Source organism: Periplaneta americana, chromosome 1 (assembly GCF_040183065.1).
Source record: "Periplaneta americana isolate PAMFEO1 chromosome 1, P.americana_PAMFEO1_priV1, whole genome shotgun sequence".
Lineage (NCBI taxonomy): Eukaryota > Metazoa > Arthropoda > Insecta > Blattodea > Blattidae > Periplaneta > Periplaneta americana.
In genome coordinates this window covers 207,599,002-207,613,272 of record NC_091117.1, presented here as the reverse complement: position 1 = coordinate 207,613,272, position 14,271 = coordinate 207,599,002, and the positions used below count along the sequence as shown (strand labels likewise).

General features: G+C 34.3%; 1 protein-coding gene and 1 non-coding gene across 2 annotated transcripts in view; one reads left to right on the top strand and one right to left on the bottom strand.

Moving 5' to 3' along the window:
- The first annotated feature begins 876 nt into the window (after window positions 1-876).
- Window positions 877-949, top strand: TRNAK-UUU (transfer RNA lysine (anticodon UUU)). The gene has a single exon. It is a non-coding gene; the product is annotated as a tRNA-Lys (tRNA).
- A 6,626-nt stretch (window positions 950-7,575) lies between these two features.
- LOC138706754 (uncharacterized) overlaps window positions 7,576-14,271 on the bottom strand; it is a 178,099-nt gene continuing 171,403 nt past the window's right edge. The window contains exon 5 of the mRNA XM_069836413.1: window positions 7,576-8,504. Within this exon, the coding sequence (XP_069692514.1) occupies window positions 8,482-8,504 (23 nt within the window). The 3' untranslated portion in view covers window positions 7,576-8,481. The remainder of the gene's footprint in view (window positions 8,505-14,271) is intronic.

The following is a 14,271-nucleotide window of genomic DNA, read 5'->3' as shown; positions in this document are numbered from 1 at the left end:
AACTATAGAGAGTGTAGACCTATGTACTGCTACTAACAATTTTATCGCTGTTTTGAGGTCAAAGTACAATGTTTGAGATATGCATTCAAATGAGTTATCATTAGTAACATGCAAAAAGAAAACATATTAAGTTATACTCTAAAAGGTGATGATGCTTTTTTTTTTTAGAAAAAAAAAATCTAATGCATTTGCAGAAAATTGACATTATCTAAAATGAACAATAACTGAAATAATTACTTAAATTCTTCAAAATTCAGAAATAAAAAATTAGATAATAAAATTCTCATATTTTCACTTTAAATGGTATAGCCTATGGCAGGCCTACTTGTATATTCTGGTAACAGTAGTCACATACTTTCACTGACATACTTCCAGCTCTGTCGTACATAACCTGACTCAATACCACTCCCTGATGAAGGTACCTGTTTCTTAAAACGATATTTTGGCTAATTACAAGCTGACAAGGAAATCATTTGAGTAAATTTTGTTTTTCTTAAAATTTTTTGACAAACTTGTTAAGTGAATAATTTCGAGGGAAAAATTGTTCCGGAGCCGGGCATCGAACCTGGGACCTTTGGTTTAAGGTACCAACACTCTACCAACTGAGCTATCCGGGAACTCTACCAGACACCAAAGGTCCCGGGTTCGATGCCTGGCCCCGGAACAATTTTTCCCTCGAAATTATTCAAATCAACTTTAAGGGAGTTATACCTGAAAGCTTGATTTGCATAATACACGTCACTGTTCATTAACAGAAAACCACAATTTAAGTCACACAGAGTTCGTGTGCACTCATTGTTGGTTGCTTGACTGTTGTCAGCCCACTTTGAGGTCTGTGGATATAGAGGGAAAAATTGGATCGCTGTCTGGTAGAGTTCCCGGGTAGCTCAGTTGGTAGAGCATTGGTATTTTGAACCAAAGGTTCCGGGTTCGATGCCTGGCCCCGGAACAATTTTTCCCTCGAAATTATTCAAATCAACTTTACAGGGAGTTATACCTGAAAGCTTGATTTGCAAACTTGTTAAGTGACTGTCAATTGTCGATATGTTTGACATCAGTTCAGAACATGGTGTTGCTTTATAACACCAGAAAAGAAAAAAAGCAGCAAAATAACAAAAGATGAAAAGAACTAAAAATGTAAGGAAATTGCTTTGTTGGCTGGTAAAGCATTAATGAGACCAGTGTTTTGTCTACATTCACCTGCAATTGCATTTAAAATCTCTTCCATTCTTGTTGAGATTAACCTGAATCTCTTATTAAATTCAAGTGCATTTTCCATACTACAATAAAGAACTCTTTCTCTATATATGGTACCAGTATTATTTTCATTTTAAGGTTTTGTATTTCAATTTCCTCTCCTGTATCACTTGACCACATTTCTGGACTAAACTGTTTCTTGTTCACTGCTTCATAAGTGTAGACTTACAGAATGACTCTTAAATTTGACCATACGTCTTAGACTTATCAAAGTGACCTAAAAGTTATATTCAAATTGACAAGTAAATTTCTTCAAGAAACAAAACACTGATCAGACTATTAAAGTTCACTTCTAATTTTTTTGTCATTTGTCCATAGTCACAAGTCAGTTGTCTCATTTTATGAAACAGGCCCTGGTGACCAACAGTTTGAACATCAGCTGACTTAAATCAATCATTTCTTTACTTGATCATTGCATGCCATTCTAAAGAAACCAATACTTACATATTAACTTTTTTTCGGAATATGTATGATAAGACTTTCTTGTGTTAAATTTTTATGTTCTAAATGCCATTTCCTACCAACTCTTAGAGGCACTCAATGCCCTTACACACTGAATATTCTTCAGTAGTAGTTAAGTTAACATGATATAACATGAAATTTTAATACTGACTTAACTTGCACCATGGGTACCAATACGTTTCCCTTTATTATACCTGTAGGCCTATAAGATACAAAAAAGCAGTGCTTTTGTTTCTGTTTCTCAGTAGTCTGCATCACAATGAATAACAACAGAAAACTTTGTGGCAGTGGCGGTTCTAGATATATTTGATAATGAAATGATATTTCAAAATACTTATTTAGCCTATTGATACACTTAAATTAACTTCGTGAAAAGCAAAATTACAAGTTTTGCATAGGTTGAAAATCTATGTCAGAGCCAAAAAGGATTAAGTCATATTTTTTTAATACATACTTATTTCGGAATATGTATGATAAGAACTTTCTTGTGTTAAATTTTAACGTACCTTGTTAACATGTTTCGACCTATTTTGGGTCATCTTCAGAACTGATTGTTGTTGGTCTTGGCGCCTCTTGTTTCCTGTGAGGGTGCGTTCGTAGTGTAGAGTCAAAGAGTGTGTGTGTTTTGAAATTGAGTTGTGTGTTGAGAATATCGTTGGGGTGTGTTTTCGTGTGTCTGTATATTTCATATTGTTCTAGTGTGTTGAGTTTCTGGATTTTTGGTTGGATGTGCAGTATTTCCATGTCTGTGTTGATGTCTCTGTAGGTGTGGTTGGCATTTGTGGTGTGTTCTGCATATGTGGAGGTGTTTTGTAATTTTGTTATGGCTGTGATGTTCTTTGTAACGTGTTTGAAATGATCTGCCTGTCTGTCCTATGTAGAAGTTGTTGCAGGTGTTACATTTGAGTTTGTATACGCCTGTATGATTGTATTTGTTTGTTTATGTTGTTTGTGTGTTGAGATGTTTTTGTAGAGTGTTATTTGTTCTGTATGCGATGTTGTAATTTAATTTCTTGAATGAGGTTACAATTTTATGTATGTTTTTGTTTTCGTATATTAGTGTGATGTATTTTTTGTGTTCTTGTGTTTGTGTTGTATTCTTCTGTTTTCTGTGGTTTTGTTTTGTCTTACCTGCAACAACTTCTACATAGGACAGACAGGCAGATCATTTCAAACACGTTACAAAGAACACATCACAGCCATAACAAAATTACAAAACACCTCCACATATGCAGAACACATCACAAATGCCAACCACACCTACAGAGACATCAACATAGACATGGAAATACTGCACATCCAACCAAAAAGCCAGAAACTCAACACACTAGAACAATATGAAATATACAGACACACGAAAACACACCCCAACGATATTCTCAACACACAACTCAATTTCAAAACACATACACTCTTTGACTCTATACTATGAACGCACCCTCACAGGAAACAAGAGGCGCCAAGACCAACAACGACCAGTTCTGAAGATGACCGAAAATAGGTCGAAACATGTTAACAAGGTACGTTAAAATTTAACACAAGAAAGTTCTTATCATACATATTCCGAAGTGATACAGTGTTAAAAGTTGTGTAGTCAAGGTACATACTTATTTATAAGAAATTTTGAGGATCAAAGTGTTTCTTCAAAACAGACTTACTGGTAATAGTTTTAGTTCTGAGTGATTCAATTGCAAAACCCCTTTTCTGAGTTATCAGATTTATATCAGTAAACTTTTAACCTTAATCGTGTGAACTTATCTTTAGACTTCTACACCTCAAAAGTGGAGTGCTTGAAATACATGAATGGAATTTTTTCACATGTAACACTTTAGATAAAGTCTCTGTTGAGTAATGATAGTCAGTCCTTGAAAGTTGTAATATTTGATAAAAGAGTTTATCTTCATAAACAAAATAAAATTATGAAGAACAAGAAGTGATTACATACAGTACTTTGTGTGAAGGACATGATTAAATATCTTACATACTGTACTTGCCTACTGTCGACAAGTTACTTAGTTACTATGCGTAAAAGATTATCTATAACATAAAACCACAAGTGTACAGCAGTTGAAGGACATACCAATACCATACATATTAACAACATATTCAAAATCTCCCATGTGCAGTGACACACTAGATTATTGTGTTCAGCATTATACTTGTAATGTTGTATGTACTGTTATATAAATAACATTTTATTAATTATCTTTGTCATCTTTCTTTGAACATTTGTCCATTTCATTGGTACGACCATCTCTTATTTGGTTTATACCTAAGTTCTTCTGCCTTTTGGTGTGTATTTCAGTATTTTCAGCCAATGTAGGACCAGGAGGAGGAAGCTAGGCTCTGTCTATCACAAGTGAAGAAACTGAGGAGTGATACAGGAGTAACACAACTTAGAAAACCTTGATTCAACTGAACCGAAGGGTTATGGTGAAGTTTTCAATGGTAATGTTGGTGAAGAATGGGTCCTTTGGAATGGTGATGTTAGCATATGAGGAAATAGTCTCCTTAAGAGTAAATACAATAGACAGCAGATTTTGAGGTTAAGAGGCAACCTTTCTATTAAACTTACCCAGCAGCAAGTTGGCCACTTTCTGAACAAATTATTCACAACTCGAATTTTTCAGGATGAATGTCTTATGTACAGTATAACGGAACGAAAATGAAATAATACGATTTTTTTTCTTGGTTATCTTTATTTTTTAAATATTAGAAGAGTGTATGAAAATACTACTACGGTACTACTAATATTTACTTACTTATGGCTTTTAACCCAATGAACTCCTCGTATTTAAACTATTGAAATTCCCGACACTCAGATTTTAATGTCCAGTTTGAGGATGAATGTGCAGTGTACTGTACAACAATTGGCAAAAAAATGGCTATACAAGATTTTTTATGCAGAATTTATCACAGACTATGTCGAAAGTATGTGCTTACTGATTAAAATGTCTTACTAAGATATTTTGCTGTGGTAAGTCTCGTGCGACCACAGCTTGTCAAACGAAGCGATTGAGGTAAGGAAACTGGAAGTTCATTGCTGCCCTCACATAAGCCTGCCATCGGTCCCTATTCTATGCAAGATTAATCCAGTCTCTATCATCATATCCCACATCCCTCAAATCTATTTTAGTATTGTCCTTCCATCTACATCTCGGCCTCCCTAAAGATTTTTTTCCTTCTGGCCTCCCAACTAACATTCTATATGAATTTCTGGATTCACCCATATGTGCTACATGTCCTGCCCATCTCAAACGTCTGGATTTAATGTTCCTAATTATGTCAGATATTTTCCTAAGCACCTTATTCTCAAACACCCTAGTGCTGGTGGTGATGGTGGTAGTTGTTGTTTTCTTTAGTATAAAAAACTGCCAATTTTTGTAGTTTAAAAATATATTGTTATCTAAATCAACGAAATTCTGAATATATATATATATGTGTGTGTGTGTGTGTGTGTGTGTGTTGTGTGTGTGTGTGTGTGTCCGTCTTCACAGCGAGAAGGGTTGCCTTCCGGATCCTAGTTGCCATCTTCTTCTGTCCTCCCAATCACCGTCTTGTAATTCTCTCTGTGACATAGCATTATTAACTCCTTTAATCCATGTATCTCATGGTCGCCCTCTTCTTCTTCTCCCATTTGGAACCCATTTCAAGATAGTTTCCGGCAGTCTTTCGTTTTCCATCCACTGAACATGTCCATACCAAATTAACTGTCTTCTTTGTTTGCTTAAGCCATTTTAGATTGAGATTGTCGAGTTTCCGAAGTGCATTCCTAGGATTTTTAGCTGCTCATGTTTTTCTGAATGACGGGTTGCTGGCCCGATGATTCAACTGATTTTGGTCCGCTCTGGGTATTTTATTTTCCCGGTACCCACCATATCTGGTGAGTGTTCCCTGATCCGCCACCTGGGGAAGCGCCAGATGGGAGATCAGCAACTCCACACTATAGATAATAATATAAATAAAGAAATGAGTAGGTCAATAGCATTAGAATTGTTTCTTAATTTAGAAATTTCTTTGTGGGGAGGCACATGCTCCTTCAGTCTCCTTCCCCTCATTTTAAATATATGCTTCTGTACCAGTAGCTATATAAAAATAATATAGTTGATTCTAAACTCCGTTATAATTATCGTATCTTCTATTTTGGACGATAAATATCACCCACATATTTATTACACATATGTGCTTTTTTATAGGTTAAATATGAACATCACGAAATAAATATCTTGGTTGCTGAATGACTGCCCTTGTCACTAGCAAGTTATGGATGAAGTAAATATAGTATGCACTTTTATGTAAGCTTTAAAAGATCATCTTTATTTTACTTAATTTTTTGTTACAATTACAATCCATCAAAACATTTTGTACTCCATATTTAACCCCCGCTATATGATAATGATATTAATACATTGTACATCGTTACGTGAAACACAACCTGTGCCATAATGTGCCTTGGAGTACAGAAACTGAGACACTTCATTTCTGTGAGCTCACAATGCACAGCGACATATTGAATATCTTTGTCCACAATGAAATGTTAGAAGCTCAGAATCAGATTCCTGGCTACAAGTGAGGCTCCTGTTGTGTTAAGGTAATGATGAAGAACTCCATCGTGCAGGCCAGTGCTGCAGCACAAGGTCACATGCTAAATGGTTTTCTAACCGGGATACACTACCAGGCAATTACAACATATATGGGTATGTGATGAATAAGGAGCGGATTCCTATGTAATTAAATATTTTTCTTGCGTGTGATAAAACACAATTAACAAAGTTAAAAATTCCGAATGTCAAGTTTCAAGTTTACAACCCGAATTTTATTTCACATAAAAACATATATTTTCACAAAAAATTTATGTAAATACATATTTTCAGGAAATCTATTATAAACACATAAATCTTGGAGTATTTCACTTAAATAATTTTTTTTTTTACAAGAACTTTTAAATATTTTAAAACTAAATCAATTATATCACTCAGAAATACGTTATCTATTTTAAGAATTCTTGGTTGCTTCGTGTTTCTATGGGCTGTGTGGTGTATCTGTGATCCATTTTTGTAATAGTAGACCTATCGCCTCAAGTTCTGAGAACTGCTAGGTAGCATATCAGTGTTATTATACGAGAATAAATTAACATGGACAAGAAGAAGAGATTTTGCAACACATAATTAGGAATGTGTATTGTTGCTGAAGATGATTTCATTCCCGCTTTGTTTGTGAAACACAAGAGATAAGAGCTCGGGTATAAACATTATTTAATTTAAACAAATCTCTCACCTCTCGTTCATGCCTATGAAGTGAGGAAATACATCTTGTTGTGGTGATTCCCCGTTATCGGACCTTAAGCATAAGCTGCGTAGTGCAGACGTGGTGGCGTTGCTATAGGAGGCTTTTCTCCGACATAGTCAGTAGCTAGAAACATTTTTTTACGTTAAGACGTGTGTATATTAGCCTCTTAAGATGCCTAAAATCAAACCGAGTTTAAGATCGCGTCTACAGCAATATGTAGATGAATTTAAAAACATTTTTACTACTGACGGAAAAGTGTTATTTTGCCAATCATGTGGTAAATCAGTAAGTGCAGATCAGAGCTCTCAGGTAACCCAACATTTGGCTGGAAACAAGCACATTGCCGCTGCTTCACGTGTGCATTCACGGCAAAACAGTGGATATAAAAAAAAATGTGTATTGGAGGGTGTGCCTGTAGGTGAAATTGACGGTGTAGGTGTTTGTGACATTCCTCTCTTTAAATATGCTCGTCTGACGTCCTGTGATGTAGAAAGATCGTTTTCACAGTATAAGTCGTTGTTCAGAGGTAATTGGCATGCATTTGTGATGGAGAATTTGGAAATGACCTTTGTTGTTCACTGCAGTTCTCGGACAACTACTAGCAACTGATACTCAAGTGTGATTGGTGAGTACCTAGTAACATTTTTTTTTCAAGCTAAGTAAGGTATTTTTGTCATTTTTTAGCACATAAAAATCCGCTCCCTAGTGATGAATGTCTGGGGGAAAACACGATTTAACTACAAAATAGCAATGTCATTTTGAGAATTTATTTCTGCACTCTTTTAAAATCGTTAGAAGTTGCACATATACACAAGAACCATTTACTTAATATAGCATTAAAAAATATGGAAAATTAAAACTTGGAATGAAGAAAATTTTACCGAACTTTATCTAATGGGATTGTTTGGAAGTCTTATTATTTTAGAAACACTTTACTCGTTTGTGAATAATAATTACAGTAAGATAAATGCACACATTGTTGTAAACATCCAAAAAATTACTTGTCTAAACCAATCTACACAACAACTGTCGTGCGACTTGCTGCAAGATGGAAGTCAGATGTACTGGGTCACTGCTGTTTGCTCCAGGACACTAACTGTACTCGTAGTACTGGCGATCAAGTTAGTCCACTGCCTGAATCCTGTTCCACATGTATATTTTCAACAGTTCCAGTAGAATATGAAGATGTTGAACATACAAACATTTTTTTTAAAAGTCCTAGTGACTACATGTAATGAATGGTTTTATATTAAAAACTTGGCGATAAAATTAGGTTTCTAACATGTTCCTGGATTCCCTTCCTTCCACTTATGGACAGGAGTATTGTCTCCTGACTTTTTATGATGATTCACTGTGCTGATTGCTTGCTTATGAATACTGTGAACTCAGGACTTGAATGAAGTATGATGAAGTGTTTACTCTTGCAATAAGCTAGAACAATGTTGACTCATTTTGGACCCTCGTTCATCTGGATTACTCTCTGTTGCGTCGGCCACCTGGGGGAAAGAAGTGCATACACCTTATAAATACAAGTTTATCTACATTTTATACAATAAAGTATTCCATATATGTCATAGTTTAGGAGTTGCAGACAGTAATTACTAAGGAGCGGATCCCTATGTAAGTAAATATTCTTTTTGCGTGTGATAAAGCACAATTAACAAACGATGAAAGAGTAATGGAACAGAGAAAAATTCTCTCTGGCACCGGGATTTGAACCCAGGTTTTCAGCTCTACGTGCTGATGCTTTATCCACTAAGCCACACCGGATACCCATCCCGGTGTTGGACAGAATCGTCTCAGTTTAAGTTCCAACTCTTGGGTTCCCTCTAGTGGCCGCCCTCTGCACTACGTCATAGATGTCTATACACGTTGATATATATGATATGCGTAAATCCTTCGTGATTTAAGACGGCGCTTATTCCGTCGGATCCTGGCCAACTAGTCACTCATAACGAGTGCACCTCAGCACATGTGTGTGGACTTCAGTCCAACGTTCATAGACATCTATGACGTAGTGCAGAGGGCGGCCACTAGAGGGAACCCAAGAGTTGGAACTTAAACTGAGATGATTCTGTCGACACCGGGATGGGTATCCGGTGTGGCTTAGTGGATAAAGCATCAGCATGTAGAGCTGAAAACCTGGGTTCAAATCCCGGTGCCAGAGAGAATTTTTCTCTATTCTATTACTTGTATAATGACGCAGCATATCTGCATGGAAATATCATATGTACTTCGGTATATTAAAATAATATGTACAATTAACAAAGTTAAAAATTCCGAACATGAAGTTTCAAGGTTAAAACCCGAATTTTATTTCACATAAAAACACATATTTTGACAAAAAAATGATGTATAAATACATATTTTCAGGAAATCTATTATAAACACATAAATCTTGGAGTTTTTTTTACTTAAATAATTTTTTTACAGTAACTTTTAAATATTTTAAAGGTAAATCAATTGTATCACCCAGAAGTACGTTATCTTTTTAAGAATTCTTGGTTGCTTCGTGTTTCCAAGCACTGTATGGTGTATCCGTGATCCATTTTCTTAATAGTATTGCCTCAAGTTCTGAGAACTGCTAGGCAACATATCAGTGTTATTATTAGAGAATAAATTAACATGGACAAGAAGGAGAGATCTTGCAATCTATAATTAGGAATGTTTATTGTTGCTGAAGATGATTTCATTCCACGCTTTGTTCGTGAAACACAACAGATAAGAGCTCTGGTATGAATATCATTTAATTTAAACAAATCTCTCACCTCTCGCTCATGTCTATCAAGTAAGGCAATATATGTTGTGATTCCCTGTTATCGGGCTTTGTCAATCGATATCCTTCAAGATATACTGAAAGATAGTTGTTTAAAAAACGATTTGGCTTTCCTATTAGCAAATATAAGCTTTTTGTGTGACACCATAAAAAAACTCGAAACATCCAAAAACCTGTTGTCTGAAACAGGGAGGTGCGTGCCGTGGAAATTAAACTAGATTCACTACCAGGTTCAGAAGTACAAGTACTAAGGGACAAATTCCAGAATGTGTTTGGGAAAAACAGTGGATATAAAAAAATGTGTAAAGTTGCTCAAGTATTGGAGGATGTGCCTGTAGGTGAAATTGACGGTGTTTGTGTTTGTGACATTCCTTTTTTTAAATATTCACGTCTGACGTCCTGTGATGTGGAAAGATCGTTTTCACAGTATAAGTCGTTGTTCGGAGATAATTGGCATGAATTTGTGATGGTGGAAAATTTGGAGATGACCTTTGTTGTTCACTGCAATTCTCGGCCAGCTACTAGCACTCAAATGTGGTTGGTGAGTACCTAGTAACATTCTTTTTTCAAGCTAAGTAAGGTATTTTTGTCATATTTAAAAAATATATTTTTTATTTTTAGCAAATATTTTCGTACTTTTTAGCACATAAAAATAAATATATTTAAATTTTTTAGCACATAAAAATCGGCTCCCTAGTAATTACTATCTTTGAGATCCAGAGAAAGAATATAGTTTTTTGTTCTGCCCCAACAATGCCTTTGCAGGGATGCATTCAGAAAAGCTTGTTGTTGAAATCGGTACAGACCTACTGTTTGGATAGGAACATTCACTGACAATAACCGTAAACATTACTTTAATTGCAAAGAGCTTAAACAAACAATTGATTTCGAAATTCAGCGAAAATCCAAATTGTGATTTTCTTTATTGATTATGACTAGGTTCGTAGAAATTTCGTGGAGGCATTATGTGCAAAAACATACTGTGGACGATTCGTCAGTCGAGTCACTTTAGGCTTCTTAGCAAAACAGTTTCGGAGACTTTAATCACTGATGCATGCTATGAATTGTGAAGAATAACTAGCAAATTATCATAAAAATCGCAGTTCAACAGTTTCTATTCTGTTTTGGTGATAATGTTCATGTCTGAACCCCATTTCAGAATGTACCTTACAGTACTTTATAGTGGTATACAACGTAATTTTAATTAAAACTACTACTACTACTACTACTACTACTATTACTACTACTACTAATAATAATAATAATAATAATAATAATAATAATAATAACCTCCTGAGTCCTGAGACATTTGTTGTTTTATTTTTGAAGTTCAATATTAATTCTACATTTCAAAAACAAGACACTGAGATGAGGAAAAATGCTGAAAAAATTCTGCAGGTATATTATACTATGCTTCGGGTTTCTGCACATACATCTTTTATCACAATTATGACATGAAGTATGGTGTAGTATACTATATACTCAGGATGATGATGATGATGATGATGATGATGATGATATTTATTAGCAGTCAATAAACCTGTATACAGTACAAGTTTCTGACATTGTCAAAATCTTAAAATTAGCATAAGTTATCTTCAACGTTGTCACCATAAATAAAAGATATTACAGGCCATATGGTAGAAATTAAATTATTCATTTTCTGTTCTACGCCTGCTTACCAGTAACTTCGTATTACCAGTATTTATTTTTGTTTGCATACTCGTAAAACAGTGTATATGTTGCAAGTTTCACTTGTAGGTTCATTATACAGTGAAACCTGTTCAAATCGGAACCTGAATAATCCGGAATCCTGTCTATTTCGGAACAATTTATTGGTCCCGGCGAAATTTGTATGTATTATGTGTAATTTTTCCTGAATAAAACGGAAACTGTCCAACGCGGAAACAGAAACTGTCTGCTACTGTTCCAAACAGAAACAATATTTTGGACACACTATATTTTGTAACTATATTTTGAAACAGCGTGTAATTTCAAGGAATATACGATATATGTAGGTCACTAAGATAAAAACAAGTTTTCTTTGAAAAATTCTAGAGGGTACGAGGGGGTGTGTTGGCCTGTCGGTCATAAATTTTATTACCCTGTTGACTAGGCAGACGAGTCCCTTCAAAGATTTTCAATGCTTCATACCCGTATACTGTCGTAGCTAAACAGAGCGCAAGCGTAGTGATTTCCAGGTAAAAAAAAAGTTGCATAAAATGTGGCATTAACATTAAGTGATGAAGTAAAAGTTATCGAGATAAAGAAAAATTAGAAATAAAGTCTATGTGAAATAATATAGAAGTACAGTTGTGGAAAACTCAGGTGTGACACTTTAAAAAATAAAGATCATAATGAGTGAGTGATGTGCTGCCAATATTGGTGACACAAAAGGAACCAGAAAGCAACTGTTTATGTGAAAATAAATTAACTGTTGTGGGAGTGGGTTCTTCATGACCTTTCAAAGAACAAGCCAATTTCTGGATCTATTCTGCAAAGCCAGCTATTGAACTGGGAAAGAAATGAAATAAACCAGAATTCAAGGCTTCTAATAGATGGCTCCTAATCCAATTAATTAATAATGTGCAGTGATATGCAGTACAGTATTAGAGTATAGTGTTAGATATTAAATATAATGAGATTAGCAAACTTTAGTAATGTTTAATGACTAATGAGTGAGTTATGATAATATTTATACAGAAAATGAGATTTTAATCAAGATGATTCACCAACGTAATGAGCGACAGAAAGCTGATTTAATGTGATGAGTGTTAAATGGAATATTTTGTACTTCTTGCAGTTTGCGGCATGCCATTTTGTTTTTCATGTATATGAATGACAAAATATTCCATTTTAATGTCACACCTGAATAATACGGAAACCTGTCCACAACGGAAAAAAAATTAGGACCATGTCACTTCCGTCTTGAACAGGTTTCACTGTATATACAAATATAATGAATTACCGGCATACAAACAAACTGTGTGGAGTAAATTATTCTTTACTACAAGCAATGGAGGAACTGTTACTGATAAATCAAAAACCATAGACATTTCTTTTCGTCATACACAAAACAGTAACTCAGTGGTCAGTCAGTCAGTCATAGAGTATCAAAATTAAACAATTTAGCATTCTAACAACACGAAATTTCTTGCTAGATAAACATTTAAAATAATTCGTGAATATTCAGGAACTGGGGAAAAAATAAAATAAAATAATATACTTTGCTATGCAACTATTTATAAGAGCAACATCTTTTGAATCTGTTTGCACAATACCAGTATACTTTGCATACTTTCACTCTGTCCTAATATACAGTACAATCTTTTGGGGTAATTCACCTAATGCAAACAAGATATTTAAATTACAAGAGAGAGCTGTTAGGGTCATAGTTCTCATAGTCACAGTATCACATCACTGCCACATTGAAAACAGGTTACTTTGTAGATATAATGTTTGGAAATAAATTATCTGTTGATTTATGTATTGATGATGGAAAGAGAACTCAGGCTTTGGAAAACAGGAAAAAACTAAAACCAATATAATCGAAACAGTGGACGACAAGATCTCCTGTTACAGGGTCATAGGGACCATGGTGAGTTTGATATGACTAAATTCCCAGTAGAGAATGAAGGAAATGTTATAGCTGTTTTAAGGGGAGGCAGAGGTGAAATTTTAGAACAAAACTGAAGAAAAAATGAAAATTTGGTTTTTTCCATTTTTATTATATTTATTTTCATATTCCGATGTTAGTTTTTGATTTTGTGCCCTTTAAAAGTATGAAATTAAAACCAAGATAACTGTATTACTATATTATTCCCATAATAAACTAATACTTACCATTATTTATATACCTTCTCTGAACATATAAATAAAAAGAAATATTGAAAATTTCTTACAATATGGTGCATGGAGCATTTTATATCAAACGATATAAAGTTTTATAAAATTATTAATATTTACAGAACTATTGTACTTAGAAAGTTGAAACTTGGTATGTCCACTACTAATAACATACTTAGTATCCATGATCAATTTCAAACAAATCGAATAAATTTTGTGGATTTTGAAATATTCACCTCTGCCTCCCCTTAAAGAGCTCGCGTAAATGTGGAAGATAGTGTGTTAAGGAACATTTTTCGAGTTGTGGTCGAAATGCTACTTATGTAACCAAGTTGGAATATCGAAAACCAAATCATAGAATCTCTTGGCTTGTTAACATATCATTTGACGCTATTGTTGGAATAAATTATTATTATTATTATTATTATTATTATTATTATTATTATTAATATTATTATTATATTTAAAAGTAATAAATATTGTGTATGTAATCAGTTCTTACAACTTAAAAATTGTCGTTTGTATGAAATTCTCGTAGATTTGGCAAATGAGACAACCCTGTTTTCGTACCTTGTACAAATTATTGAAATCAGGTAATTTTGTAATTAAAAGAAAAATAATTTGAAATGTGAACAGTGCAA